The sequence below is a fragment of the Drosophila subpulchrella genome, chromosome 3R (assembly GCF_014743375.2).
Source record: "Drosophila subpulchrella strain 33 F10 #4 breed RU33 chromosome 3R, RU_Dsub_v1.1 Primary Assembly, whole genome shotgun sequence".
NCBI lineage: Eukaryota > Metazoa > Arthropoda > Insecta > Diptera > Drosophilidae > Drosophila > Drosophila subpulchrella.
The window spans coordinates 17,912,131-17,939,842 of NC_050609.1; the positions used below are offsets into that span (position 1 = coordinate 17,912,131).

A 27,712-nucleotide genomic window follows, 5' to 3' on the forward strand; every position below is an offset into this window, starting at 1 on the left:
TAAATGGAAGCGATTCCGACCCTACAAGTATATATCTTTTATATCTTATCTAGCCGTGACTGACTGTCCGTGTGAACTTTCTCTTGTTTTTGTTTTTACCCTTATCCAGAAGATAAATACTTGTATTATGCTTACTGATGCATCGCTTTCTCGTCCTCATGCTCAAGCTAACTAATTGTAGGGTTTTGACCTAAAAATCGTCAAAGTGTAGTGTTAAACTCTATATAAAAACTACTTGAAACTAATAGAGAACGGTTATCTGTAATGTGTTAAGCTTTTCCCGCGCTTTAAGAACACGTTATCAATATAATACATTCATATGGCCACACTATTTCTGTAATTCGAAAATAGTGGTATATAAACGGTATTTTATGAAAACCAAGTGGTATTTAATGGTATTGGCTGCCAGGACGGTCACACTCATATCTAAGCGCGAGACGAAAAAGCAGACGCTACAGAAATTCCGGCAAAAACAAATTGGAATCGCAAACGAATCAGCCAAGCTACACCAAATCCAAGATGGGCAAGGAAAAGGCTGCCAAGTCGTTTAGCATTGGCGACCTGGTGTTCGCCAAGGTGAAGGGCTACCCGCCGTGGCCGGCCAAGATCACCAAGAGCAACAACAACAAGAAGTACAATGTTTACTTCTACGGAACGGGCGAGACAGCCAACATCAAGTTGGAGGACCTGTTCCCCTATCCGGACAACAAGGAGCGGTTCGCCACCGAGAAGATCATGAAGCGGGCCAAGTTCATCGAGGCCATCGAGCAGATTGAGAGCGCCCTGCGCGGCGAGGACTCGGCGCCCATCGATTTGCCCGGCACCGAGGAGACAGTTGCTCCTTCCGCCGACGCCGCCGCCGATGCTTCTGCTGCTGCAGCCGAACCGGGCAAGAAGGAGGAACCCAAGGAGGCAGGGGAACCAGCTGCTGCAACTGCTTCACCGGCGGCGGTGGTGGAGAAGCCCAAGAAGAGTGCCAGCCGGAAGACCAAGGCACCACCACGCCATGTGGACGGCGACAGCGAAGGGGGCGGCCAAGCCACCTCCTCCTCCGCCACGGAGGCAGCTCCTCCGCCAGCCAAGCGGCGCGTGCCCACCGAAGGTCTGGCCTCCGGCTCCGCGAATCCCGCTCCTGCGTCCGCGGCCACCACGTCCGGCAAGAAATCCGTTAAGAAATCCAAGCCCACGGCAGCAGTAACTCCCATCCAGAAGCGGGCAAGGCCAATCAATGTAAGTAGGAGCCAATTAAATAGGTCACGGTGATGCGTTAAATAGCTAGGTACTTTTATTTAGCTAGGTTCAACAATTGTACCTGACCTAACTTAATGAACAAGGGATTCCTTGTAAAATAAAGTTTCTCAGCACATTAAAAATAGCAATGAAATAGGTAAAACGAAAATGTTCCCTTTTAAGCAAAGATATATTATAATTTTTTTCACTGCAATAAATAATATAACATCAGGAAAAAATGCACATGGCCTACTTACGTCCTTAGATCATTTTAAATTCCTGACCTAACCCAGTAATAATATCAGTTCAATATGAGCAACAAATTTCATTATTATTCCTATAAATTTTCACATAAAAATCTTTCTTATCACCTGATGCAGTTCAAATTGCCATAGATTGCTAATCTAGTATCATTTTTGCCCACTCAGAACATCCGGAACGAGATGCTTATGGTGTATATGCCCACGGCCAAGTGTTTGGGCATTGACATGAACTACAACAAGCCGGACATTTTTGAGAGCGCCGCCGCCGAGGAGGCTTGGCTGGAGAAGTCCCGCAAGGAGGCCATGGAGCTCAAGCTGAAGCTGGAGAGCGGTCAACTCGAGCCGGAGACCATGCCGGAGAGGATAGTGGTGGAGCCAACGCGCAGCGAGATACCCAAGCAGGAGGCCTTGCGGTTTATCGAGGAGCTAATTGAGCACGAGGATGCTCTGTTTATGGAGCGAGATTTCATCCAACTTTCCCAGCAGCTGCGAGAGTGCCTGGGATTGCGGCGAGCCAATGTGGGCAAGTGCCTGGAGATTCTCGACCAGTTCAAGGAGGTGGAGCTCACCAAGCTGATGCTGCTGCGTAATCCGGAGTGCGTGGACATAATGCGGCGGTTGCGTCGCTATGTGGGCAACCTAGAGCTCTGGAAGATGGACCACTCCGACGAGGTGGAGTTCAAGGAGAAGGCGCAGATCATTCGCAAGGTGTCCACTGGTATATACGATGGCTTCAAGAGTCTTTTTAATCCGGAGCCCGAGGGCGAGGATAACTTTTGGATCGATTTCTGCGAGAAGGTTAAGATCTACAAGACCTACACGAAAAATATGAACGAAAACCTTCGCGTAGGAATGAACGAGCGCAGCTACAACAATCTGGTTGTGGCCAAGGAGGGCCCCGCCTCCGGCGAAGCCGTTCCGCAGTAGAAGACGAGTGTTTAAGGGCCAGCTCTGCTAGTCCATCTGTACGATAAGGTGGGTTGGAAAAAATTCAAATTTCACTTGAATTCCGTTTAAAACTCTTATGCTTGCAGTTACTACTAAGCGTTAAAAACCGAGCAAATTGAAGACCTTGCTCTGGACGACGAAGTTTCGATAAGCCGAGTGTGCTATTGCTTAATTTCTAGGATTAAAATTCATTTAATTTCCTTCAATGAAACTGAACCCTTCATCTGTTTGCCTACCAGGCGCATATCCGTGCATTGCTCGAGATGGGATTTCTCCTGCCGCACCCGCTTAATATTACCACCAGACTTAAAAGCTTCTTAGCTTCGGATCCCCAAATATTTACTAAGTGTGTAGATGATTTTGATTGATAATGAATTAAATATAGATGGTACATACTCTCAGACCTTGTTTGAGTTTTTAATTGAGTTTCCATTGACGATGCTCAGACATACAAAATAAAAGTATTTAACACAATGAATAGTTTAATATTAATAGAGAAACTTAAACGGGTGTAATCTAAAGTAAATGAAGCATTCATTCGCTGCCCTAAGCTATGGAGGATCAGTTGCCCTCCTTGACGTCGCCTATGCCATCCGGTAGAATGGCGAACATGGCCTCCGATTCGGGCAGACAGGGCGAATCGTAGATCTTGCAGATGCGCGTCTCGCCCTTACCCTTGCGCAGATACAGCCGGGTGGTGGAGGAGTGGGCCATGATGTGGCCCCCGATGGGCTTCTTGGCATCGCCGGCAAACATGCCCGGCCCGCTGTCCAGCGAGGCAGTCACCTGGTTGGTGATGACCACCGCCACTCCGAACTCGTCGGCCAGGCGTTGGAGCATGCGCAGGAACAGACCCAGATGGTTTTGTCTGGCTGCCAGCTCACCGCGTCCTATGTAATCCGATCGGTAGAGAGCCATGGCACTGTCCACAATGACCACGGCATATCTGCAAGATGGGCGGATATACAAATGGGTAAATAGGATGCTAGGGATGTCTTAACCCAGCATACCTGGACTCAAAGAGCATGCCCGCTGCCAGTTGGATGAGCTTGGTCTGCTGGTCGGAGTTGTAGGCCCTGGAACAGGCCACATTGTCCAGCACCTCGGCCTCGTTTAGCTTGAATCTCTGCGCAATGGCAGACAGTCGCTCCGGACGGAAGGTGTTCTCCGTGTCGATGTACAGGCACTTGCCTTCGCCGCCCTTCTGGCTAATGGGCAATTGGCAGGTGACCGCCAGGGTGTGACATATCTGGGTCTTGCCACAGCGGAATTCGCCGAAGATCTCCGTGATCGATCCCGTCTCAATGCCGCCACCCAGCAGCTTGTCCAGCTCTTTGGAGCCCGTGCTCAGCTGCACCACATCCGCACGCATCTGATGAAACGTGCGGGCGCTGAGGAAGCCCAGTGGCACCAGTTTGTTGGCCTCCGTAATGATCTGCTCCACTTTGCCGCCACCCAGGCCGGGAATAGCCATCAGTTGCTTCTTGGTGGCATTGGCCACCGCTTCCACGGTGTGAAAACTGGCCTGTTGCAGCAGTTTGATGTCCTTGGCCGTAATGCTGCCTCCCTGAAGGATATACATTAAAGGTATGCCCACAATTCTGGCCGAGATCGCTGGGTACTCACCATTAATTTGGCCACGCTGAGGGGACCCTCCTCCTCCTCCTCCTGGGCCTGGGCATTCGTTAGCTTGTCCATTTGACAGATGATTATTTATTATGGGTTTGAATTTTGCTTTTAAAATTCTACGTTTTGCATGAGACTAGGGAATTTCGTCGAAAAATTGTCGCCGCGCAATTCACCAAAACAAACGGTTTGCCATTCGCCCCGAACGCATTGGAATTTGAATATCACCACAGCGGACACCGCCTAAAGAGGACAAGAAAGATCACCATGGCGCAATATTATTACTTTGACATAAAACTGTAAGTGGTGGAATGTTCCGAACTCAGATAAAGTTAGTGGTTTAAAAATATATATTTCTTTATTCCCTCAGCAAACTGCGAGATCCGGATACTGTGGTTTTGACCCCAGCCCTATTTCGTAGCTGTGTTCTCAATGCCTTGGATAGCTTTTTTTGTGAGGAGAAGCCCACGCTGGAGATCGTAAAGTTCTGCGCCCAGCAGCAACGCGTTATTTTTCGAGTCCCAGAGGACCTATATGAAATGACACGCATCTCTCTGGATCTAATAGGCCACTACCAGGAAACGCCATGCCATTTCCAGGTTCTCCAAACCTCAAAATCAGCGCTAGACTTTGAGAAGAACATTGAGAAGAGTCACGTAAAGCTGCCCGATACCTAATATTAGCGATTTGACCTCTTATTAAACACCTATAAACCTATGATTGTGAAATATAATAGCTAACCGTTACGAAATATTTAAAAAATTTGCCATTCACAACGAATTAGAGTTGCTTACCCATGCCATAGATAAGTAATTAGAATGATTTCAAAAATCATGTAGTTTAGAAAAATGTAATTTAATTAAACAAATTGTAATTACATATTTAACAAATATCAATCCTTTCTATTAGTGTTAGGTTTAGGAAAGGGTCAATGTATATTATTTAAAAACATGGAATATTTAATGTTATTTATACATAACATGGAAAATAAGCATCAAAAAATAAAGACAAATAATAAAACTCATTTGAATAGCTATATATTTAGCTATTTTTACCACCTCTCATTGTAAGCCGCCGAGCTGCCATCTCTGCCTGCGCACAGCTGTTAGAAAAGCAGAAAGAATCGTTGAAAAGGGAATAATTACATAAAAAAACACACTGACCGGCAACTTTGGACCGCTTCTCCCGAAGTTTCCACCGAAAAAAGATCCCGTGCAGAATTACCGGGAGTTAGACCTGCATGTAACCAAAGCATGAGTGGTTACCAATACCTGGACGTGAAGCTGTGAGTCTCGGATTATCCGTATTCCATCTGCCACACGTGCGCACGTGCATCATTTCGGCGATAGTGAAAGTAATCCATGTTTTGGTACCCCCCAGAAAACTCCGTGATCCAGATTCCGTGACCTTGACGCCCGTTTTCCTCTGCGGCTGCATCCTCAACTCCTTGGCCAGTATTTTCGGCGAAATCGGTGGCCAAACCGCGCTGGAAATCGTGAAATTCAGCTCTAGCCAAAAGCGATCAATTTTCCGGGTGCCCGAGGCTTTCCTGGAACGCGTACGCATAGCCATATCCCTGATAGGCTACTACCAGGAGGAGCCTTGCCATTTCCAGGTGCTCAGCACATCCCGGAAGCCATTGGATTTCGAGGAACCCGACGCGGAATTCATAGCATTTAACTAGAATGTCGTTTTCCTACTGCAAGGAGTACGGCAAGGACAAGGTGATCTTCGTCACCAAGGAGGACCATGCCACGGCCAGCACCATCGAGCTGCCGCCACCGGAACAGCCGGAGGGTGTGATCACCAAGGACGGCAAGATCAACTGGAGTTGTCCCTGCCTGGGTGGAATGGCCACCGGTCCCTGTGGCGTCGACTTCCGCGAGGCCTTCTCCTGCTTCCAGAACAGCACCGCCGATCCCAAGGGATCCGACTGCTACGAGGCCTTCACCAAGATGCGCGACTGCTTCCAGAAGTATCCCACCGTGTACAACAAGTCAGGCGGCGATGACGACGACGATGATGCCATGGGCGATGCCTTGGACACGGATGCTGGGTCTATTGGCGGCCAGAACGCAGATCCGCTGGCGGATGTGGGCAATCCTGGAGGCGGCGATGAGGCGGTGACACCCAAGAGCAACTCAGTGGTGCCCAAGGCCTAGTTTGGAGAGCGTGTGTCTTAAAATACTTAAAAGATAAGAGCTAGGTGTGACTTCGTACAAAATAAATAAAGCTTGTCATAGTTCTGGGCCATTCGGGCTCCAATGATATTCACCATCCATTGTGACTGTTGCAATTTCATATTTATCTGCCGAAGAAGTAGAAGTTGTTGAAATAGTTAAAATAAGTTGAAATCCTTGACAGTAAATAAAGCTAAAACTAAACCCTTAAATAAAATCAGTACTTATTGCTATAAAGCTAAAGAAGTGTTACCCCTTATTTAAACCATTGCATTACGCGAATCCTTAAATGTATTTGTATTTCAGGACCATCATTAATAAAAGATTTAAAGTAAAACTTTTCTATGAATATAAGTCCATGGCAATGTTTAAATGCACATTTTAACATTTTTGTAATAAAATAAAATATTTCACACGTAAGTTGTAGATTTATGTGCAGTACCCTTTAATATAATCAAGTTTAAATAGGTTTATGTTGCATCAGCTTACATTTACAGACTGTAAGTTCAAGTTAAACTTTTTAAAATTATTTTCCAGGTATTCACTGTACCTAAAAGGCGGTTATATTGTTTTTCGGGATTTGCTGTATATTTATGGTATTTTCCAGAAGCGCTAGTACTTCGAAGCGTTATTTTCACCACCCTGCTGCCACACTGTTTACGAAGAAGCGAGCAAAGGAAACGGAAAAATAAAAGCGTATTAAGATTCGTGTGGAAAGGAAAAATGCTGTAGGCGCAGTGTAAAATGCATATATTGCTAATAAATCGCGTTTGTGAGATGCTAAAACGCGAATTCAACATCAAATCGGTGCAGAACTTCAAGGTGCAATAATAGTAATACTCGAATTATCGAATATACCAAAGTGCAATTGGCCAGTTGAGACTACAACCACAATAACAACAACAACAGCAACATCAGCAGTGAAATAATATAATAACCTTGTGTTTTGTTTTTTATTTTGTCGATCAGAAATCGGAAATATATATTCAAAATAAAGCAAGGTGAAGTGTGTTATTGGCTAAAGTGGTTAAATAATAAAAGTTCAAAAGGAAAACAGAGTTACGGTGTGTGCATGTGCGTAGTGCCAACAATACAAACGCAACAACCAACACAAGCGCACAGCTAGTTTTCATAGGAAAATAACGAAAGCAACAGCGATAAATAATACCAAACTGAAACACAACCACAACAACGAAGAGTCTCAAAAAGTGCTGGAAAAACTCGCGATAAGAAATTATAGCAAGAAAACGGAAAAACAGGAACCTCCACATTGACAGATACTTTTGATGTTGTGTTTTTGAATGCTGCTGCATTTTGAAATCCGGCGACAAAATGGTTTCGTTAATTGATACAATCGAAGCGGCAGCCGAGAAACAGAAGCAATCGGTGGCCACCAACTCCTCCTCCCCCACTTCCTCCTCGTACTCCTCCTCCTCACCATCTTCGTCATCTGGATCCCCATCTTCGGCTGCCCCAAAATCCAATCTCACGGCCAGTGGAAAACCAAAGGAGAAACGAAGGTGAGTCATAGGGATCGATAGACGTACTATCTGATCATCCGGATACCCTGACCCACAGTATCTCACTCAGTTATACGATCCTTCGATCGGAATCCATCGGATCTGCTTAGATCAGTTGTTTGCCCATTGCATAAGCGCCTGCTTTCTTTTTCGCCCTCTTCGTAGCGATCGTAGAGCTCGTGGCGGCTTTGGTTGCTATCCGTTGCTTTTCGCATTTCTTCTCAGTTTCCAAGGGGTATTTCGTTTATTTGTATGCCCTGGAATCATTTTATCCATGGAACCCCTAGCGGAAAAGGGTTAGTTTTCATTGGGTATCCCAAACTAAGATACCCAATGTATTTAATTATTTATCTTTGTATGCTGTGCATTGCTTTTCTTGTTACTTCTTTGTTTTCTATAGGTATATTGTTTATTTTTATGATTTCGAATCACTTTTTACTTGATCTAGGGGTTGTTTTCATTAAGTATCTTTAAGTGGAAGCCCTTAGGGAATCTACTATTGATCTGGAATTCGTACGTTGCTATGATCTGATATTAATTTTATACTATGTCGTTGGAACTCTGTCCTAGAGAAGGTTTCTTATCTTCTTTCCAACCCGGATTCATTTTATTAGAAGTTTGATTTTCATGTTCCTTTGATTCATTAAAGTATATTACATTTATCAAACACTTCTTTTCTTATATCTGTGCATATCATGATATACATATTGGTTTTCCTTCTAGTGGATGGTTATCTAATATGGCTTGTCTTGATATAAGTGATCTGTTCCACAATTCTCTTGTGCCTGATGCTCTTCAAGATTTTATATAGTCTTCCATATTTCGATTGATTGAATTTACTAGTTATTTGGCTGTGGTTTGTTTGTTTTTTTCTAATTGGACCGCAAAATTATACTAATTTTTGTTCAAAAATAGTACATTTGCATTCACCACAGACAATACATACATAGATCGCAAATTCTAATTGGTATAAAGCACTCCCCATTGTATCGCCATTCCCAATATTTTTCCTCATTCCAAAGTCAAATTAAAAGTTCACTGAAGTCTTTTCCGGAAGGGAAATGGATTTTCCTTGATTGAATCTAAATTTCGCTTGACTTCATTAACACCCCTTATTGGGCGTCACTGGTTGACGAAAGAGTCTCTGAAGAGACTGGGAAAAAATGAAAAGCCAATCATTAATCACGCGATCAACCAATTTTTGCATTCGGGGTAATTATTATACGAACCGGTGACGGAGGTAGAGCGATAGAGACGGAGAATCCAACGGCCGAGACCCACGACCTTCAGATATAAACTTTCAAAGACAAAAGTCGCGACTTTCCGAACCGAAATCGTTCAGTTTGCATATGCACGATTGGTTTCCGCAGTTGAATATGATATCCAGAGTGTTTATAAAAGACAAATGCACTTGAGGTAGGAAACACTTGTTGCTCCCTAGAGATGGTACAAACATATGTCCTCTAGGGGTTCATTATATTCTCATCTTTAAGGCCAAGCCCCCAGAAGCTGGGATTTATTTTTAGACGAGTGCATTGTTCCTCGATTTTCCTTACGCACTGAGGTTTATTTTTGAGTCTGGGCAAAAATCAACAACAGCGAGGAAAACCAGTTATGTTTACCCCTGCGCCCCAAAAAGCAACCTGTTTTGTATTCCTCGTGCTTCTTTTTATCAGCTTTGTTTTGTTTTTGATTCAGTTTTTTTCCTTTTTTCGGCCCACGCCCCTCTGGAAACTTAAATTTATTTATTTTATAAGCCCATAAACTGACCAGTTTATGTTTTACTCAAGACATTTACATTGGATCGAAACAAAGTTTCGATTTGGCCTACGTGACAACCATAAAACTAAAGTTAAAAACAAAATGTGGAAAAGCTAAAAAGCGGTTCTGTAACCATTTTCACAATGTGCTCTAGCTTTGAATAGACCCACTAACCGACTATTCGCATTTTCCCATTTGCTTCGAACTGGTTCCAATATATTTTTGTATGCGATATGTGAAAACAATTGACTCTTGATTCAGTTTAATGCAATATTGACTTGTAGAAAGATTTGCACAGAAATGTTTTTCCTTGTTAAAAAATTGGTTTTTTTACTTTTAACCCCAAGTCATTATGAACTAATCTTAAATCATTTATCATTTCTAATGATCCACATATTCAGTCTTATCAATCAAATATTGTTAATCGAATTTGTTTTCGATTGTCCCCTGGTTTTCGATACTTTATCGATCTACTCTTTCGATTGCTGCTCTTCGATCTTGAACAATCGTGACTGCAACAACAGTATGACCTCAATAAAAGTGAATTATTACAAGTTGCCTCGTTTACGGGATTACCCCGTAAAAAAATTTTAATCGAAATTATGGTTTATTTTAAATAAGTTTTATGAGCTGTCAGACCTGTGCCTCGGAAAACGAGAAATAAAACTTAAAAAACAACTTGACAATAAATTAATTTTCAATACCAACGCAAAGAAACGCACAAAAGTAAAACACGCTTCCACACATTCCCACATGTGTGTATTGTAAAATATTTAAATGATATGCCCTGTTGTTGTTTTTTTTATATTGTTGTTGTTTTTCGTCTGGCCACGACGACCTACTTTTTGCGCAATCGAACTAAAAATGTGACGACACGGGGAGGATGGAAACGCCCAAGGGGGGTATTGTGGGGTATTATATAGGGAGGAAGAGAGATGGATGGTATTGTGTTCAAGCATTAGGCTCATGGAGTTATTGTTGGTTTTCTTTTCGGCTTCCTCTTTATTTATCATCACCACACTTTTGTTTTGCTACTAAAGCACCGGAAAAATTGGTAGTTGTAATCAAAAATATTAAAGGTTGTTTTGGATCATTTGTAATTTTAAAATCCTGGGTTCCGTTTGGGAAAAACAAATAGTTTAGGAAGAAAAAAAACTTTTTTGGCGAGGAATTTTAAAAACTTATGAAAAAACTTTTTTGCTTTGGATCTTAAAAAGTGAGTGATCAATATTTTCGACTCGATTAAAAATATCATTCTATTATTAACCGAGGAAAATGTAAAATATTTAAAATAATGACTATTATTGCGATTTCTGAATGTAAAAAATGAGAAAATGTCCCAAAATATTTTTTTCTGTGTATAAAATTTAACTTGGTGCAGCGACAAAGACAGATATATCAAAAACGAGGGAGACAGAGTGAAGGTAACGCAGCTTCCGAATCTTTTTCAGTTGTTCAGTTGTATGGGCTCTATATGCCTCGTATTCGGTGTAAATTATGATTCTGTTTTTGCTGGCAGGGAAAGTTTAAAAATTATATTTAACGACGAATAATTTGGAATCAAGTCGCTGAAAAATGCTACAAGTCTTGTGAAATAGGTCAACAATTTGTGGATTGGGATTATAAAGGAACCTGTTTGGCAATAACTTTTTGCTATGGGAAATACCGAGGTCTACATTATGATTATTACCAAGAACAAAGGAACTTCTTTCTTGGAAAGGGACAAGGACCTTTAAGATGTGTTGACAATACATGACTATAAAAAATGCTGTAAACTTTAATAGTTTTTATGCTTTACTAGATCCTTTGGCTAATTGTCGACCGACTAATCCGAAATTTCGTTCATCGGTAGTATGTTACTGAAATATGTATGTACTGTTTTACGTTTTCTGTCAAAAATAATTTTGTTTTTCGCCAAATAAATCTCACCTGATAATTTTTGAATTCAATATATAAAGTAACTCATATATATAATGTTACACTCATATTATTTATTTGCAAAATAAGTTTTTAACAATACAAGTTTTTCTTATAATCAAATGGTTTGATTATTATTTTTGTTCATTTTAATGTGAAAACAAATTCGTCAGTTCTGCATGATGTGGATAAAACCGGCGATGCTTTCTGGCGTTTGTAGATTCCCATGTTGTTAGCAAAGCAACAGGAAAATATGAAGAAGATCAGTTGAAGACTAATCACACTGATAACCACGAACTTGTCAGTTGCAAGATACATGTATTTGATTATTTGGCCACGGCATCCGTTGTATAAACTGGATTCAGCATGGGTACCATTGTAGCAGCTTGAGGGTTTGGTGTGGCCTACTTCATTATAATCGTTGGGAGAATCACGACCGCAGCAGTAAAACCATTTCTGGATGGTATCGAAGGTGCCTCCCTCTTTATGGCTCGATTTCCAAGCATAATCGATGGCATCACCCACGAACTGCTCTACCTGCTCCTTATTGGTGGACATCAGGACGAAAAGTGTCAGTTGCAGGATTATCTGGATCAGCAAGATGACAGCATAGCTTCGGGTAATAAAGATGGACTTTTGACAGGCACCATAGCATCCCAGGATCGAGATGAAGATCGCAATCGAGCATAGGATCAGCAGAAAAACAGGGAAGACTGCCTCTCCGTTACCATCCAGTTCTCCGATGGTTTTCAGGATCACCGTGCAGAAAAAGACGCACACAATGCTGATTACCAAAACAATGGCGTTGAAAATGAAAAGGATATACTTGACTAGAGATGTTCCGCAGTCCATGTTGATATTTCGGTATTTTATAAATTCCAGATTTCCAGACTTAATTACCACGAAATGCGCGTCCGTTTAAGACGAGCTACTTTTTCGAATAAAGTTGAAAGACATATATGTCTAGAAAATAAATCATTTCTATTTTATGGAACGGCCAAGTAGTATGTTGTTTGGTTTTTTTCCCAGCCACTATCTATCTGCTCGAAATTTAATTACAGGTTTTTATTGCGCTGTCTGAGACTTAGTTAGCTGTACGTATATAAAAATCTTTTACTTTGGAGCTTGTTAAGCCCCACTTAAAATAAAAAGTCAGTCAGTGATGGACATTTGTAGCATAAAAAGGTAAACATGGGGTTATCGTGGTGATTTAACCTGACCCCGCCTGTCCATTTAGCCTCCCTTTCCGTCTCTTCGAGCTGATTACATTGTTATTTGATAACTCTTATCTCGATTCACTTTCCGTGCCTGTTTGCCAAACTAATCTAAATATTTAACTGTTATGCTATAGTTCTTATCGGGGCGCTCGGCCGACCAGCGAAAACTTGTACAGGCCTGAGATCGGTGGCAAAATATTTAGTCATCTAAATCTGTTTTTTTGCTCGGAAAGAAACTATCAAAGTCGAATTATAAAATAATCTTATCATACCCAAAAACCAATATATGGTTTTCCATCTTTTTGAGACGTTTAAAAAAAAAACTTTGAAAATATTTCTTTGAACAAAAGAAAAAAACCCTTCAATACCTTGTTTGCTTTTTAATTCCATATTAAAACATTCGATTTATCATGTTAAATACTACTCTTTTGAATTCAATAAATTTATTTCTGTGCATATTTATTTAATTGCAATGCAGTTGTTGGATCAGAGATTTCGGGTGGATAATAAAATCCTGGACGTGCAGTAATTTTACGGGGGCGCTGCAAAGTATGCCATATTATCTGGGGGCAATTATCGGCTGAAGTGGAGCGCACTGGCACAATTTATATGCCTCTAATTTGAATCTGCCACTCAGGCGACTCCCCTTATCGCCCCCGATTGGGCATAGCCGAAAGGTTGGCACCCTGCTCTCAGCTGAATGTTTTCGAGGCCTTATCTTATCAAGCCCGTAGTCGGAGCGCACTTGTCCGGATAGGCAAACTTGTCTGATATCTGACGTTAATGTCGGACTCTCCCGCTCTTGCAATTTTTTTTTTCGGTTGGCAGCCAGGGTATAAATATGATGGCTTCGAGGGTATGGAGCCTTTCGCTCATTTACGGCTCGAACTCCCGTACGTCGTGTTCTCCCCGAAAAAACAATATACGTAGCAGCCAAGTTATAGCCGAATCAAAATACTATCAGTTCTTATCGGACGCGTGTGTGTGTTCCCTCGACCATCGATGGGCTTAGCCGGACTCCAGCGAACCCAACGGCGCAAGCAATGTTTAACTCCTTTGAGAGCTGCGATTTTTCGTGTCCCGGCGACAGTTCCTTCTACGGCGAGGATGTGATTCCCAGTAACAATTTCTATGAGTGCGATATCAAGTTTTCACAACAACAACAGCAGCAGCAACAGCAACAGCTGAATAATGGCTCTGTTTTCGGGCGTACGCCCATTAATGAACCCACCGTGAGCTTTGGCAATGGATCATTCTATAATGCCCCGTCGCAAAGATCCCAACCCTATGTGGGCGCCATCCTGGGTTCCAATATATCCTCTGGCGGGATGCAGCGATATCATCCCTATCACCAGCAGCAGCATCAGGACGTCTTCTATCGCCAGAGGGGCAGTCTCCTGAACGTGGCCACGCCCTGTCGCGAAAGTCGTCCCTGGAGTTACGCCTACTGCTATGGCTACGCCCCCACCAACACACAGCCCTGCCAGTTTTCCCAGTTCGTCGACATCGAAGACTTTATGTGAGTGAGCCTCGGAAGGTTGTTTGTTTGAAGGACAAACTATTGTTTTTTTTTGGGTTAATATCATTTGTGTTTTAAAAATGTTGAAAAAATTTCGTTTAAGAATATTTTTTTTTTAATACCAAAAGGTTTGATCCTTTATTGGCCGTGAGGCATCTGTTAAGTAAATAAAATTGGTCACTACAAAGATCATTATAAAAGGATTGTCAATAAAATAGGCAAAAAACCCGTTACAGCTTAAAAACTTTGAAATATCTTAAAAAAATGCACAAAATATTAATATAAATTCGGTTTATAAATGTTTTGTGATTGATCTTTTGATTTTTTAAGTAACATCCACTTCTTTTTAACTTGATAGTGCCATTTGTTTCCCCTTTTCAACTTGTGGATTCCTATTTTTGAATAAATATTTATTAAAATTATTAAATTATTAAATATTTAAATTTGTACCCTTTTTTTCAATTTTTTTTCGTACTGTATAAGAATTTTAATTGCACAACTGCGAACAGGTCATCAAAACAACCAAGGCTAAGAACCAGTTAGAATCGGCTAGAAGAAGGCTTCTAACGATCTAAACTCTTTTTCAAAGAGCTGGAAACCTCATTTTAAAAATTGGTTGTGTCCTATTGTAAAAACCGAAGCTAAAAGCAAACGGCGGGTCTCTTATCTATGCTTATTTGTGGATCGCTTTTATAATAATATTTAGATACGCAGGAAAAGATAGGCAGAGGGGGACGGAGCTATGGCGCGAGAGAGGTGAATTATATTGGATGAGTCAAGGTTCAGCGGGTTTCTCCCAGAGAAAGACTTTCCCTCTCTCTTCGATTATTTAGCAGAAATCTTTAATGGCCGCAATCTAATTTATACAACTCAAAAATTGTGTAATTGTTATCTGACACCGATGACTTTATGTTGGGTATTTCCCAAAAGGTTTATCGGCACGTGGGGAAAAGTTAAGGGGTTTCCTGGCGACATGGGGGTTCCAAAATCCATACAGTTGATCAACGATTGACGCAGATTATAGCCCCTTTTCCCTGGATTTCTCCTCATATAAAAAAAATTAACATGCAACGTGCGCGGAAATCAAATGGCTTTGGAATGGTCGCCACTTTTTGCGTTTACTTACGTTTTGCACACGTTTAAGCCAAATTTGTGCTTGCCCATCTCCATGCTAATGAGCCAAAACCAAACTGACGCAATTGCAGAGGGCACAAGCTACCCGAAAATACCCGCCAAAGTAAAGAGACTCCCTCCCACATTATGCTGCTTCCAAGACCCATCCAAACATCCCTGACCCGATGTTGGCTCGGTTTACTGCCCCATGAACTTGGCATTAACACCTTTAGCTGTATTTTATGTGTTTTTGCTGATATCTCGCCCGGAGATACGGCGCATTTTAGCCGCTCCACCAGCGAGAATTTCGCAATGCTCGCAATTCCAGTTCAAACAGAAGCGGGTCAGTATCCTAAGGTGTTTTAGGATAGGCCACGATTTACCTGAACACGAGATGGGATCGTGGTTATAATATTTGAAAACATACAGTTCTCAGAACTTGGAAACAATTTATATTTTGGATTCTTTGACCTAAAATATTAGGAATCAATAAAAACCTCGATTACATGAACAATCGATTTATAAAATATATTGTATCTAGTTTCCATAAATGTAAACCTATGATTTTCACAGTTTACAATCCAAACTTGATTATTAATTGAAAATATTTTTAAAAAGAATTTTAACTACAGTGAAACTAAAATATTTTCTATTTATCAAAGGCTGATATCATATCAGTGAAATGTAATGTTATTTAATCAGAAAGACCTTCCTAATATTATTACAATTGTTTTTTATTTGGATTGGATAGTATTTTTTCCCTTATAAAATTAAATGTATATTACACCTGAATTTTCCTTAGTGTATTGAGCTGCGCTTTGAAGCGGAAATACTTACCAACAACAACAGCGGCTACTGGGCAATAACAAGGCAATTCTGCTGGCACAGCCAGAATATTTAAAAGGCTGTAGTTGCTTCTGTTCTAATGAACAGACAATGGCTCGATCGAAAAAATATATTTATATACTTACCTCCCCCGAGAAACCCCCTTGAATATCACTCCGTTTAAGCAGGCCATTATCATGCAATTCAAAGCCACTCTATGCCGCTTTCTATGGGCTACCGACTATCGGATTTCTGTTTATTATTGTCTATATAATATATTAAAACCCACGGGTGTATACTTGTGTGCACTTTGATAGCGAGTGAAATAATATAATACTATATAATAATTCCAGTTCTGTTTCAGCCTTTGGCAGGTTTCCATCAGTCAGTCGCTTGATTGACAACGAAAAACCCTCTTATCTCTACTTTTTTCTCTACTTTCTTTCAATGTATGGTTTCCCCGCTTTGTCTTTATCATAGTTTTATCTTGGGGACCCGAATACTCATTTTATACAAGACCATATAAAGTATTATATTTGGAATTCTCCTGAAGTGAATAACTATTATTCAATAGATTGCCAACTTTGGGTTGTTTATTTTTAGATTTTCCCTGTTTACAATCGATCTATTAATGGGGCGTTATCTCATGTTTAAAGATGTCATAATAGAAGATTATATTGAACTATTATAACGACTTATTTGCATTTCGATTATTGAATGGGTAATTTTTCAGAATAGAGGATTTCCTATTCCTATCAAATTTAAATGCTACCTTAACTAAAAGTTTAACAAAATAGAAACACCTTTTTATAAAATACGCACTTAAGCTTTTATTAGACAGGAGGTTGAGTGACACAAACTTCACATTGTAGAATGCAGATTCCACAGTCTTTGGCGGCTGATATGATGGGCTTTTGTTCATTTGGACTCCCTTGTTGACAGGTGATACTTAAGGCTTGTTAACAGGAAAGTTTCAAATTTTCGCTATGTTGCCAACCGGATTTTCACACATAAAACACCTGACGTGGGCAGGTCTTTTTTTCATACCATACCACAGAATCAATAAAGCAGCGATGGCAAATTTTACCAAAAGGCCAGGGCCACTAATGTAATGTACGTGCAAAAACAGGCGTCTCCCATGGATTATACAAGTTCGCCCTCTATTTCGATAATAAATAAAATATTAAGAAGGCACGAGTTAGTTGTTGTCGTGGATAAATTCGCGAATTAGTTTTCTATGCAGGCGGCAGCTCACGAGAATTTCTTGGCAAAACTTTGGTATAATTCTCCCCGCACTCCCGAGGGAGGGCCCATCCGTCTTTTCTTAGAATTTCCCAAAATATATGTACCGAGGTATATATAATGATAGTGCCCGTATGTGTGGGGTCAGTGCTCTGTCATATAGATGTATAAGAATGATTTGCCTGCTTGTTTGCCGATTTTAACTTGTCGCCAATATGGACGAGTGGAAACCCAAGGCTTAAATGGGTCTTACTCGGCCGATCAAAGACAAGTCTGCAGAGTGGCTAATTACCAACTCATCGGGCAGGTGAGATATTTCAATCTTCCGATTTTTCGTCAATCCCCTGCCGAAATATCCAAAAATTTCCAAAGACTCCACCACCTGGGAATTGGTGCCAAGGCGGCAGTGGTGGTCTTTATCAGGGGAACGTGTGACTGCTGGCTATTTTCGGAATCCCAAACTGGCATTCTAAACTACATATCTAAAGCCCCTGGGTGCCAAGAGAGCTCCGTTGTAGGTCAGTATCCTCCAGGCAATACAGATGAATAATGGATTTATTCCGAATATTTTTCAACACTCTGTGGGTACTGAATTCTACAAAAGTTTCTTATCAGCATCGGCTGGAAAAAAATGCTATTAGTTTCAGCAGCTTGACATTGGCATTCTTTGCGAAATTCGGTTATATGGTTTATAGAGCATGTTGATAAGGATTTAAAATAATATAAATTTTGTACTCAAGGCTGAAATTTATAAGATCTTTGAAATATAACTATTTTTTTTGTTTTTTGAGGTATTTTTGCTTTCTTGGGAAAGGGAATAGTTTTGGTGGTTATAATTCATTAATTTTACTTCACAAAGAGTTAGTTGGGTAGAAATAAAACTGCTGTGAACTTTGGCGCCGTCTCGATCGCCTTCGCTTTTTTTCGCTTGGCCTGGCAACAAACGCGAAAATTACGAGCGTTTTGCTAAATTGGAAAATTGCGGGCTCTGGCCGCGTGAATTGAATCAGAAGCAATCAAACGGGAATAAAAGTGCAGCAATTGAAATGCACGCACATATTTCAGACGGCCTCCCCCGCTCTATTTCAGACCTCCTTTCGCCCCCTTTTTCAGTGGCGTACGTGATCGTTTTGAACTTATGCTAATTTTTCATCTCATCGATCTGTTTGCAGGAACAATGAAAAGCGCAAGGAAAAATCACGCGATGCGGCCAGATGTCGTCGCTCCAAGGAGACGGAGATATTCATGGAACTCTCGGCTTCTTTGCCATTGAAAACCGACGATGTCAATCAACTGGACAAGGCCTCCGTGATGCGGATGACCATTGCGTTCCTGAAGATTCGCGAGATGCTGACGTTTGGTGGGTTTTCTTTTAATAAATTACCTGTTCATAGCCATTCTAACAAATGATTTTATTTCAGTGCCCAGTTTGCGTGACTGCAATGATGCCATCAAGCAGGACATTGAAGCTGTGGAGGATCAGCAGGAGGTCAAGCCCAAGCTGGAAACGGGCAGCGAGGACTGGGTCAATGGAGCCGAGACCAGAGAGCTCTTGAAGCAGACCATGGATGGATTCCTGCTGGTCCTGTCCCACGAGGGCGACATCACCTATGTGTCCGAGAACGTGGTCGAGTATCTGGGCATTACCAAGGTGGGTGTTTCTGGGGGAAGTCTTGAATCGGAACAATCTAATTTGGTTATTTGCTTTGCACACAGATTGACACTCTGGGCCAGCAGATCTGGGAGTACTCGCACCAGTGCGACCACGCCGAGATCAAGGAGGCCCTCAGCCTGAAGCGCGAGATCGCCGAGAAGGTCAAGGATGAGCCGCAGCAGGACTCCGGAGTGAGCACCCATCACCGGGACCTCTTTGTGCGCCTGAAGTGCACTCTGACCAGTCGCGGACGCAGCATCAACATCAAGAGCGCCTCTTATAAGGTGGGATAAAGTAGAATATCCCATAAAGATCACATTATAAGAAGAAAATATTGCTATTACATGTATAATATATCATTAGATATTGCTTTTCTTAGTAATATTTTAAAATATTTCCCAACGACCCCTTTCTAATGTTTGCTTTTCTTGCTTTTGTAGGTCATTCACATCACTGGACACTTGGTGGTCAATGCCAAGGGCGAGCGGCTGCTGCTGGCCATTGGCCGACCCATTCCGCATCCTTCGAACATTGAGATACCTTTGGGAACCAGCACCTTCCTAACCAAGCACTCCCTGGATATGCGTTTCACCTATGTGGACGACAAGTGAGATACATATTATCACAGACCAGCACCCATTTTAATCACAAAAGCTCTTGAATTGTGGATGCCTTGCTTGGGCTAGCTCACTAATTAAATTGATTGAATAACTGCTCTGCCAAAAGCGGCAAGTAAATGTCGTCTGCTTCATAAATCATTGGGTTTTTTGCTAAACCGAAAGATACATACTATATAAACAGTTAAAATTGATCTGTCTATAAATCATCAATTGTTTTTTTTTGCAATTTTCGATCATTTAGACTGTAGTTCAATAGTATATTGTTTCTGGTTTTTCCATTAAAAATATCGATCTTCCGCCAATCTAAGAAAATTCTTAATGCTAAAGCCAGAATCTTGCGATTTTGACCCTAAGTAGGAAATAAATAAGCATCCTAACTTAAGATTAAAATGGAAACTCGTCAGTAAGCATGTATTTACAATAGTTGGTTATAATACGGTTATTTTTGTATTTGCAGGATGCATGGCTTATTGGGATACTCGCCCAAGGATCTGCTCGACACTTCCTTGTACATCTGCCATCATGGAGCTGATTCGGAACGCCTGATGGCCACCTTCAAGAGCGGTGAGTGGCGTCGTCCGACTCTCGAAACTCGCGACTCATTAAAACAAACTGCAGCTAACTAATGCTAAACTAATTACTTTAATGTGCAAATTAAAACGCGTTCGTCGTTAGTTCAGATGGGATGAGTTGGAATAAAATGGGATGAGATGGAGGGAACATGGAACGGATAACAGAGGACAGGAAGGATGCCGGAAGAGTCCGGCACATCAAAACAAAGTTGTCACTCTTCCGCCGGCGTTACCTGTCCTGTGTCCTGTATCCTGGTGTCCTGGCGTCCTGGCCCCCTGGAACCCCCAGTAGTTCCTGTTCACGTCCAGCAGTTGCCATAGCTTATTGCATTTAATTAGTTGTAGCACCTTCCTCTTGTTCGGACCCTACTCTTCCCTTTTTATTTTTGTTTCCAACACAAAGACCATTAGTCGTTGGCTTGACTTGGCTCTGCTTTAATTTCACTTTAGTTGCTAATTAGCTTTTGCGAAACTAAACGAATTGGTCAGGCAGCGAGACAGCTGAAATCTCTGTTCAGTCGGTACCTATCCCTTTCATATCTCTATCTTTTCATTTCAACAAGTTCGTTTTTTTTGCTGATTCAATTATGTTTTCGCGCAGATTTATCTATTCGACTTGACATTTTCTTTGGCCATGAGTCGGTGAATCTATTTAATCCAGCTATGCCTTATTGCCGCACCATCAGCAATCTCCCAAGGGAACTATTCCCACCCATCTTGCTTAGCAGTCGAAGCCCCACCAAAGTCCTCAGCTCATTTGCAATCAATTTTCATAAGCCAAAGTTGCGTTATCGCGGTGAAACATCCAACTCGATCGATAGATAAATGGGTCTAGTCACAGAGAAAAACGAATATTATAATGAATATTATCTTAGTAAAAGCATAATCAAAATATTTTTGATAAAAAATTGTATCGGTGAGGAAAATAGTTTTATGGGTGTTGTTTAGAAGAATGCCCACTTTAGTTAATGAATAATATGGAGGGTTAGGATATACACAGATAATATTATAATATGAAATATTGGAATATACAAAATATATTAACCGTTCTTACTGTACAAAATAATCATCGTAATATTTTAATGTCATGTATCATTTTGATAAATTTCAAAATATCACTACTATTTTAAAATCATGTAGATAAGTGGCAGATAGGTAATATTTTTCGTTGAATAATTTCCAAAAATATAAACATTCGTGTTAATTCATTGTAACATTTTAAAGTCATGTAGATAAGTGTGTAATATTTTGAAGTCATGCGAGAGATAGGAGATAATTCGATAGGAATCATTAGGTTGGCCAAGAATTAGATTGTTATTTTCTGTCCGTGCAGTAAAGTCATATTATTTTTCGGATTTCAGAGTGTGGGAGGGAAATGTTGTTCCTTGAGCATTTTTCTTAATTTCTCCCCAGCTCATCGGGGCTCGGCTACTTGTTATTGTTTGCTTATTTGTTGCTCTTAATGGCCGCGTCATGTCGTCTACATTGGCCAAATAATGTTGCCACTGCCGATGTGGATGTGGATGCTCCTTTGGCTGAGATGCACTTAAAACGCCAACGCCAACGCGCTGGGTAATAAAAAGTCCTGTGCTGACCATTGTTCGGGGTACATTGTACCCAAAAGTGCCCAAAAGAGCGCATCCCGGAGCATCCCGGCGTCGAGGAACAGAAAATTGTCACTGCACTACAATTGGAATTATTATTGGCTGCGATGACTTTGGCTTCTTGGCCGGACATTTGCCCATCCTCCAGCTTTTGGTGTAGACACGTTCTGTGCGAAATGACTTTCGGTTTTATGATGCGACGTATCCATTTGACCAGGACGCTCAAGTCCTCGGTTGCAGCTGCCGATCCTGAGGAGAACTCAGTTCTCCGAGTGTGCATCTCGCATATCGTTAGCAAAACTTGCCAGCAAGTTGTAAAAATGTCTTCGAAAGTCGTAAAAGTATTTCATACATTTTTGTTTTTATTAAGTTGCTTTCGCTGCTCTGGCGAAGTTTCCCATATTTTCTTCCTTTTTCCCCAAAAAGTTTCCTTTTGAAAGCTTGCTGCCAGCTCGCCATATTATTGTTTATGAGTGCTGTCCGCTTTTATTTCCATTTGATTTTCATCAAGTTTACATGGCTTTGTAATAAGGGGGTCAGCTGTTGGTTCTCCCTTAAAAGCTCCAGCTGTACACCCCTTTTATTCTATGAAAATTCGATGATGATGGGCTGAGGTACAGTGAAATTCCCAAAAACCAGAAGTGTCTTTTGACATGCCAGCTCTTGAGGTTTATGTTCAAAATAATTTATAATTTATTATTTCTTAAAAAGAAAAAGGTAATTAACCTTAGCCTAACAAGTCTTAACAATTTGTGTTATGAATATGTTATCGATTCATTATCGATAATAGAAACACTGAACTCAATCCTTAATATCGACCATTATTTAATTGTTTTGCAGTTGTACTGTTTGCATTCGGAAAATATATTTTCTGATAATATATTGGAATTATCAGTACAGTAAAGTAAATACTATCGAAAAAATCGAATTACTATCGATGGTTTTTTTTCTTTCTTTATTGTTCATTATTTTATGATATTCTGGTAAATGTTACTACGTTGTTATAGATACAAATAATTTCGAGTTAAAACTTTAAGTGATGGACCTTAAGTTATAGAAGTACGTCTGTACCTCGTAATACCCCATTTTCTAGCTGATTTTCCCGTTTCCATTCTGTGCATGTGCACTTGTGCATGTGGGTTTTCGCCTGCAGATGGCGCTGCTCGCAAAATACTAAACGTCATGTGACAAACAGTTCAATAAAGTACAAAATGTGCGGAAAATCGCAAATGTCATGCGGGAAAATCTCGCATCGGGCAGCGTTTACCATTTGGATGTGTGTGTGTAGTGGAATGGAAATGGAAATGGGAAATTGCGTTCGAGCATTTCCATGCTGCAAATAAAGACGACAATTTGGCCGCGAGGCGAAAAATTATGAAACGAGCGGGTGGCAAAGGAGGAAAATGGCTGAGGAAAGTGGCAGTGGATTGAAGGGGGCAAAAGTAAACTTAACGTGCCAGATAAATATCCTCTGACAGACAGAAAGACAGACAGCGAGGAGATAAAGCCAGCATCTTTTGGGTTTTTTTATTTTTGGTTTTTCGGGGTAGAGTGTTGCAATAAATTTTGAAAAGCAACAAAAAACAATACCGAAAAGTGGCTTTGGCAGATTTGGCGCTGCGTGTGAAAAGTTCCCCTTCGGAAAATGCATTTTCCACTGAAGCTGAAGCTGCATTCTGGGGGCATTGCCGCGGCATTTGCCAGACATTCAACTTTCAACTCTTGCCACAAGCCAGTTTCAGTTTCCCGCTGTTTGTTTCTGTTTAAGTTTCCTTCCTCTATTTGTGTGTGTTTCCTTCTTGGATTTTCCGAAGGGCAGCTGACAGTTGTTGTGTCTCGGGGGTGGTGGTGTGTTGTGGGTTAAGAGGGGCGGGTGATCCCTGGCAGGCACGTACTAAAAGGGGGCATGGCGCCAAGTGTTGCATACTTTTCGGCGATGGCCTACGCGAGGTGACTTCAAATCGATTCGCAAGAACGCCATATGAAGATAACTATTTGAAATAATATCACATTTCTCATGCCAACTAAGATTAATATTACAATTTTTTTAGGGCCCATCACTCTAGAACTCGAATTAAAACTTGTAAAGGTGTCCAAAAGTATGCAATAAAGAGAGACGTCTATGCTAAGAAGGTAAAAATATATTGTTGCGTACTTTTAGGCGCCTTCGAAAGTTATTTAAAACTCTTCTTATTTTAGAAACCATCCAGTAATTATAAATAATAATTAGCACACTTCAGTAGTAAAGATAACTTTACAAATTTGACTTGCTTACAATTATCCAAGATTCTTGCTTATACAAGCTTATTAATTCCTTAATTCAGCTTGGCATTCGTGGATTTCAAGTGCAAGTTTGGCTCGGCAACTTTATTTTCATTTGCCCCTCAACCACGCGGGTTGTGTAATCAACATAACAAGCAACTGCCAGTTTACGAGTCTGTTAATGTCTCACACACTCCGGAGACTCCCATCCAGACCCAGACGAGTTTCCTGGCCATGTCCCGTAGTCGGTCGGTGCTATATAAACTATATGTCTGAGCCCCGCGAATGCTTCCTGCCAAAAGTGTCGATGATGCTGACGCTTAGCGCTGCTGCCAAGTCGTTGCACTCATCAGAGAGCAGCTGAAACTCCCCTTTTTTTTGGGGGCAGAACTTAACTCCCTCGAAAACTGTTTCACACAAAAGTTTATTTATCTTGTTCTGGTTAGCATGGACAGTGGGGTAGGGAAAAGCTCTATAAAAAATGATAGCATTGTCAGATCAATCAATAAGCTTATTTCCAAAAAAGTCAGGTTCTTTGGTCCTAGGATTTAGAATTTAGAGATATCCAAATTTGCAATAAAGATAACAAATAAAATCCGTTTACATTACAACAGATAATTTTGGAGATTTGAAATCATTTATAAAGCTGCCTAAAAGTATGCAGTGAAAATAGAAACGTCGTCTTTTGGTATTTATATATAGTATTACATACTTTTAGACACCTTCATAAGTAATGTCAAGCTCTATTGATTTTTTAATGAAAATTACTAACGCTTAAATAACTTTACCCATTTAATGCATTTTACAAACTCATCCCACTGTAGCCAAACCGCTTTATGTTAATGCACTTAAATTTAGTTCGCGGCGAAAGTGGGCGTATGGGCGTGGCTGGGCACGGGTTGTTTGCAGCAGCCGCATTTTATTACATGCATAATTCCGCCGAGGAATCCTCGCTGATCCGCCTCGGTCCACTTGCTCCTCCTGCCATGTAATCCACATCTATTCCCAACTCCACTGCTCGTCTCTTATTTATTCGTCTGCATCGTCTGGGCCATGAAAGCGCCAAACTAATGCCGTTGAAACTAATGGTCCAATTCGAGTGGCTCGTCGGCATCCTCATTTCGGCAGCGGACTGACTCCTGCTGCTCCTGCTGTAATCCTTGACGCGACTCGACTCGCCTCGCCAGGATTGTAAAATTTTCCAGTTAATTTTAGCATCCTCCACGTTCTTGTTGCTTGCATTTGACAAATTAAAATTGCATGAGCGGAAATGCGGCTTAAAGTTGCGCCGGATGTGGCTGACTGACTTGGCACCGGAGTTCCACCACCGACTTCCTGTGGGGGCTGCCAAATAAATTACTTTTCCCGCTGCACTTTTCCCTCCGACTTTTTGTGTCCACCACTTTGCCAACAGGTGGCTCAAAGTTCAGAGGCCGGAAGTCCATCATCACTTTATTACATAGGCTTAACGTTTTACCTTGGCATTTTTATGCAGAAATGATGACTTAAAGCTTGAAGTTTCAAGATGAGCAACGTCGAAGGAAAAGTTGGTTACAGAAGAAAAGGAAATGTTGATCAAGTTACTTGAAAACTTTATGAGCCATTGTTGCATTGAACATTTTAAATTTCTTTACATTGGCAATTTATAAAGTTGAAGGAAAGATAAAAAGGAAAAACCACAGCAATTTAAATAAATGTAATATTCATTAACCCATTAACATGTTTTGTGAAGATTCCAACCCATTTAAAATAATTTCCTCTACACCCTTTTATTATAATTAATTTCGAATGTAACCTTAAACCTTGCTTAATATATTTGGTGATTACTTGGGGCTCGTTGCTTCTTTTTTGGCAAGAAATGTAACAAAATCTCGCCATATTTTGAACCAATATTTATTTATAGCCAAGCAAAGGTTTGAGAGATCTCATTAAGATTAGTTTTCGCCAAATTAGACTTATATCTGTTCGGGTTGTTGGCCCTTTGTGCCACGAAATTCCTCGTTTGGCTAATGTTAATGAACTGCGATTGTGGGTGGAGGATGGGGAGGCACCTTCCCAGGTGGACGCACGCTCCTCTTACCTGTTGATTTATGGCATCCTCCTTCCAGTGCCGCTTAATTTGCGAGAGTTTATTAAATATGCCGGTGCAAGCAGCTCCTCTACGTGAGTGCCGCGCATCCTGTGGAGTCCTTTGGAGTCCTGTGAGTCCTGCGGAGGATGCCATTAGTTGGGGAAGTGAAAATTCCTGCTCTGCCCGATCCCGATTCCCGGTGGATGCACTTTGTTGTGCTCTGCTCTGCTGTGCTGGCTTAGCTGAATGGCTCTATTTGAGGATTCACTGGATAACCCCTCTCCCCACTTATTTTTCCAAAAATATCCTGGACCACCTAGGACCTCGCCCTGCAAATATTTCATTTCATTTGTGTCCGGGCAGTGACTTATGATGATGAATGTAAATGCTGCACTTTTCGTACCTTCAGGCAGTTTTTCCCGCTTAGCTGCAGGATTTCACTCTTTAAGGTTGCACATCCTTTGGCTGAATTTTCCGCTACGTGTTTCAGTCCATTGTCACGTCACAATGGTGGGGATTTTCCTTCTCACTTTTCCCCCGCTTTCCCAACAACAGCATGACACTTTATCCTTGCTCCCTGTTTCACCCAGCATATCAAATTAGATAACTATTCCATCGAACTGCTGAATGCAACAAAAGCGAATGCGTTAATAACATTTAATGTGCCTGCTGCCACGCCCCCCGCCGCCCCTCGCTAATGACGTTTGGCCAAGTTCATTTCGATTCCTTCAACACTTTTATGGCCACCATTTAGAATCCGGGGGCTGGCTAATTGAGTTTATAGTCGCTTCAATCGCTTTGGCATCTTTCCCACCAGTAATCTTCGCCCTCCGGCAATGCACACTGGTCTAAATTTTGTAGTTTTCAAGGGATTAAATATTTTGCAGCAGGCTTTCATTGTATTTAGCTTTAAAATTAAATATAATATATAGTATAAAATCCCAGTTTGATATATTTTTAGTTTACTCAGCACACATGTATCCATAGAATGTTATCTTTGGAGCAATGTGCACTGCGTATGTCCTCTTTATCGGGGGCTTGCATTGCATACTTTTGTGCGCTTGGATGGAAATCAAAGTTTTGCCGCCTTTGCAAGTTTTGCGCAAGTCTTGCAGAAAATTATACAAAAGGCGAAGGCGAAAAGCTTAAGGGTTTTCCAGAGGTGGGTGGCATGCAAATATGCATTTGATTACACGCTCCAAACAAAGGCAAAATGATAAAAGTTGCGCGCCAGCCGCCGCAGAGTATGCAACGACTTTTCGCCATTTCCCTGAAATTTTCCCGTCCCCCTTTCTCAAAATTTTCCCACCCACCCAAAAAGCTAAGTAAATTTGTGTGTTTATTTGCCAAACCTCAGAGGAAACTTTGCTTGCAACACCCATGAAGTTCGCGAGGCGGGAGGTAAAAAGCAAAAACGACAAAGAACACAAAATGTCAATCGACCAAGTGGAAAATTTTCATTAAATTAAAAAAGCGCACAATTTTCCCACTACTGGAAAATTGTCGCAACAGAAAGAAACGAAGAAGAGCCATAGAAAAAGTAGCGAACCCAATGAATGTGCAAAGTT

At 41.2% G+C, this 27,712-nt stretch overlaps 7 protein-coding genes across 8 annotated transcripts in view; 5 read left to right on the forward strand and 2 right to left on the reverse strand.

Moving 5' to 3' along the window:
• The first annotated feature begins 410 nt into the window (after nt 1-410).
• On the forward strand, nt 411-2,844 carry LOC119554319 (PC4 and SFRS1-interacting protein). The gene is made up of 3 exons (XM_037865184.1): nt 411-1,230; nt 1,659-2,468; nt 2,528-2,844. Exons 1-2 carry the CDS (start codon nt 520-522, stop codon nt 2,418-2,420), a joined length of 1,473 nt encoding a protein of 490 aa, XP_037721112.1. The 5' UTR covers nt 411-519; the 3' UTR covers nt 2,421-2,468; nt 2,528-2,844.
• On the reverse strand, nt 2,835-4,204 carry LOC119554328 (DNA repair protein Rad51 homolog). Its single transcript, XM_037865196.1, has 3 exons — nt 4,068-4,204; nt 3,452-4,008; nt 2,835-3,387 (listed from the first exon to the last, which is right to left on the reverse strand). The coding sequence occupies exons 1-3, from the start codon at nt 4,137-4,139 to the stop codon at nt 3,003-3,005; spliced, it is 1,014 nt and encodes a 337-aa protein (XP_037721124.1). The 5' UTR covers nt 4,140-4,204; the 3' UTR covers nt 2,835-3,002.
• LOC119554348 lies at nt 4,170-5,030 on the forward strand. The gene is made up of 2 exons (XM_037865218.1): nt 4,170-4,366; nt 4,438-5,030. Exons 1-2 carry the CDS (start codon nt 4,335-4,337, stop codon nt 4,742-4,744), a joined length of 339 nt encoding a protein of 112 aa, XP_037721146.1. The 5' UTR covers nt 4,170-4,334; the 3' UTR covers nt 4,745-5,030.
• A 132-nt stretch (nt 5,031-5,162) lies between these two features.
• Nucleotides 5,163-5,788, forward strand: LOC119554359. The gene is made up of 2 exons (XM_037865229.1): nt 5,163-5,352; nt 5,448-5,788. The coding sequence occupies exons 1-2, from the start codon at nt 5,321-5,323 to the stop codon at nt 5,749-5,751; spliced, it is 336 nt and encodes a 111-aa protein (XP_037721157.1). The 5' UTR covers nt 5,163-5,320; the 3' UTR covers nt 5,752-5,788.
• On the forward strand, nt 5,718-6,459 carry LOC119554338 (mitochondrial intermembrane space import and assembly protein 40). The gene has a single exon (XM_037865208.1). It carries the CDS (start codon nt 5,753-5,755, stop codon nt 6,227-6,229), a length of 477 nt encoding a protein of 158 aa, XP_037721136.1. The 5' UTR covers nt 5,718-5,752; the 3' UTR covers nt 6,230-6,459.
• A 446-nt stretch (nt 6,460-6,905) lies between these two features.
• LOC119549992 (protein similar) overlaps nt 6,906-27,712 on the forward strand; it is a 71,873-nt gene continuing 51,066 nt past the window's right edge. The window contains exons 1-6 of one of the 2 annotated variants that reach the window (XM_037858415.1): nt 6,906-7,767; nt 18,534-18,721; nt 18,783-19,012; nt 19,078-19,299; nt 19,456-19,622; nt 20,093-20,199. In XM_037858415.1, coding sequence (XP_037714343.1) covers nt 7,580-7,767; nt 18,534-18,721; nt 18,783-19,012; nt 19,078-19,299; nt 19,456-19,622; nt 20,093-20,199 — 1,102 coding nt within the window. In that variant the 5' untranslated portion in view covers nt 6,906-7,579. The remainder of the gene's footprint in view (nt 7,768-18,533; nt 18,722-18,782; nt 19,013-19,077; nt 19,300-19,455; nt 19,623-20,092; nt 20,200-27,712) is intronic. The other variant, XM_037858406.1, reaches the window with a different exon arrangement.
• LOC119550003 (23 kDa integral membrane protein-like) lies at nt 11,541-12,419 on the reverse strand. The gene has a single exon (XM_037858429.1). The coding sequence runs from the start codon at nt 12,295-12,297 to the stop codon at nt 11,590-11,592; it is 708 nt and encodes a 235-aa protein (XP_037714357.1). The 5' UTR covers nt 12,298-12,419; the 3' UTR covers nt 11,541-11,589.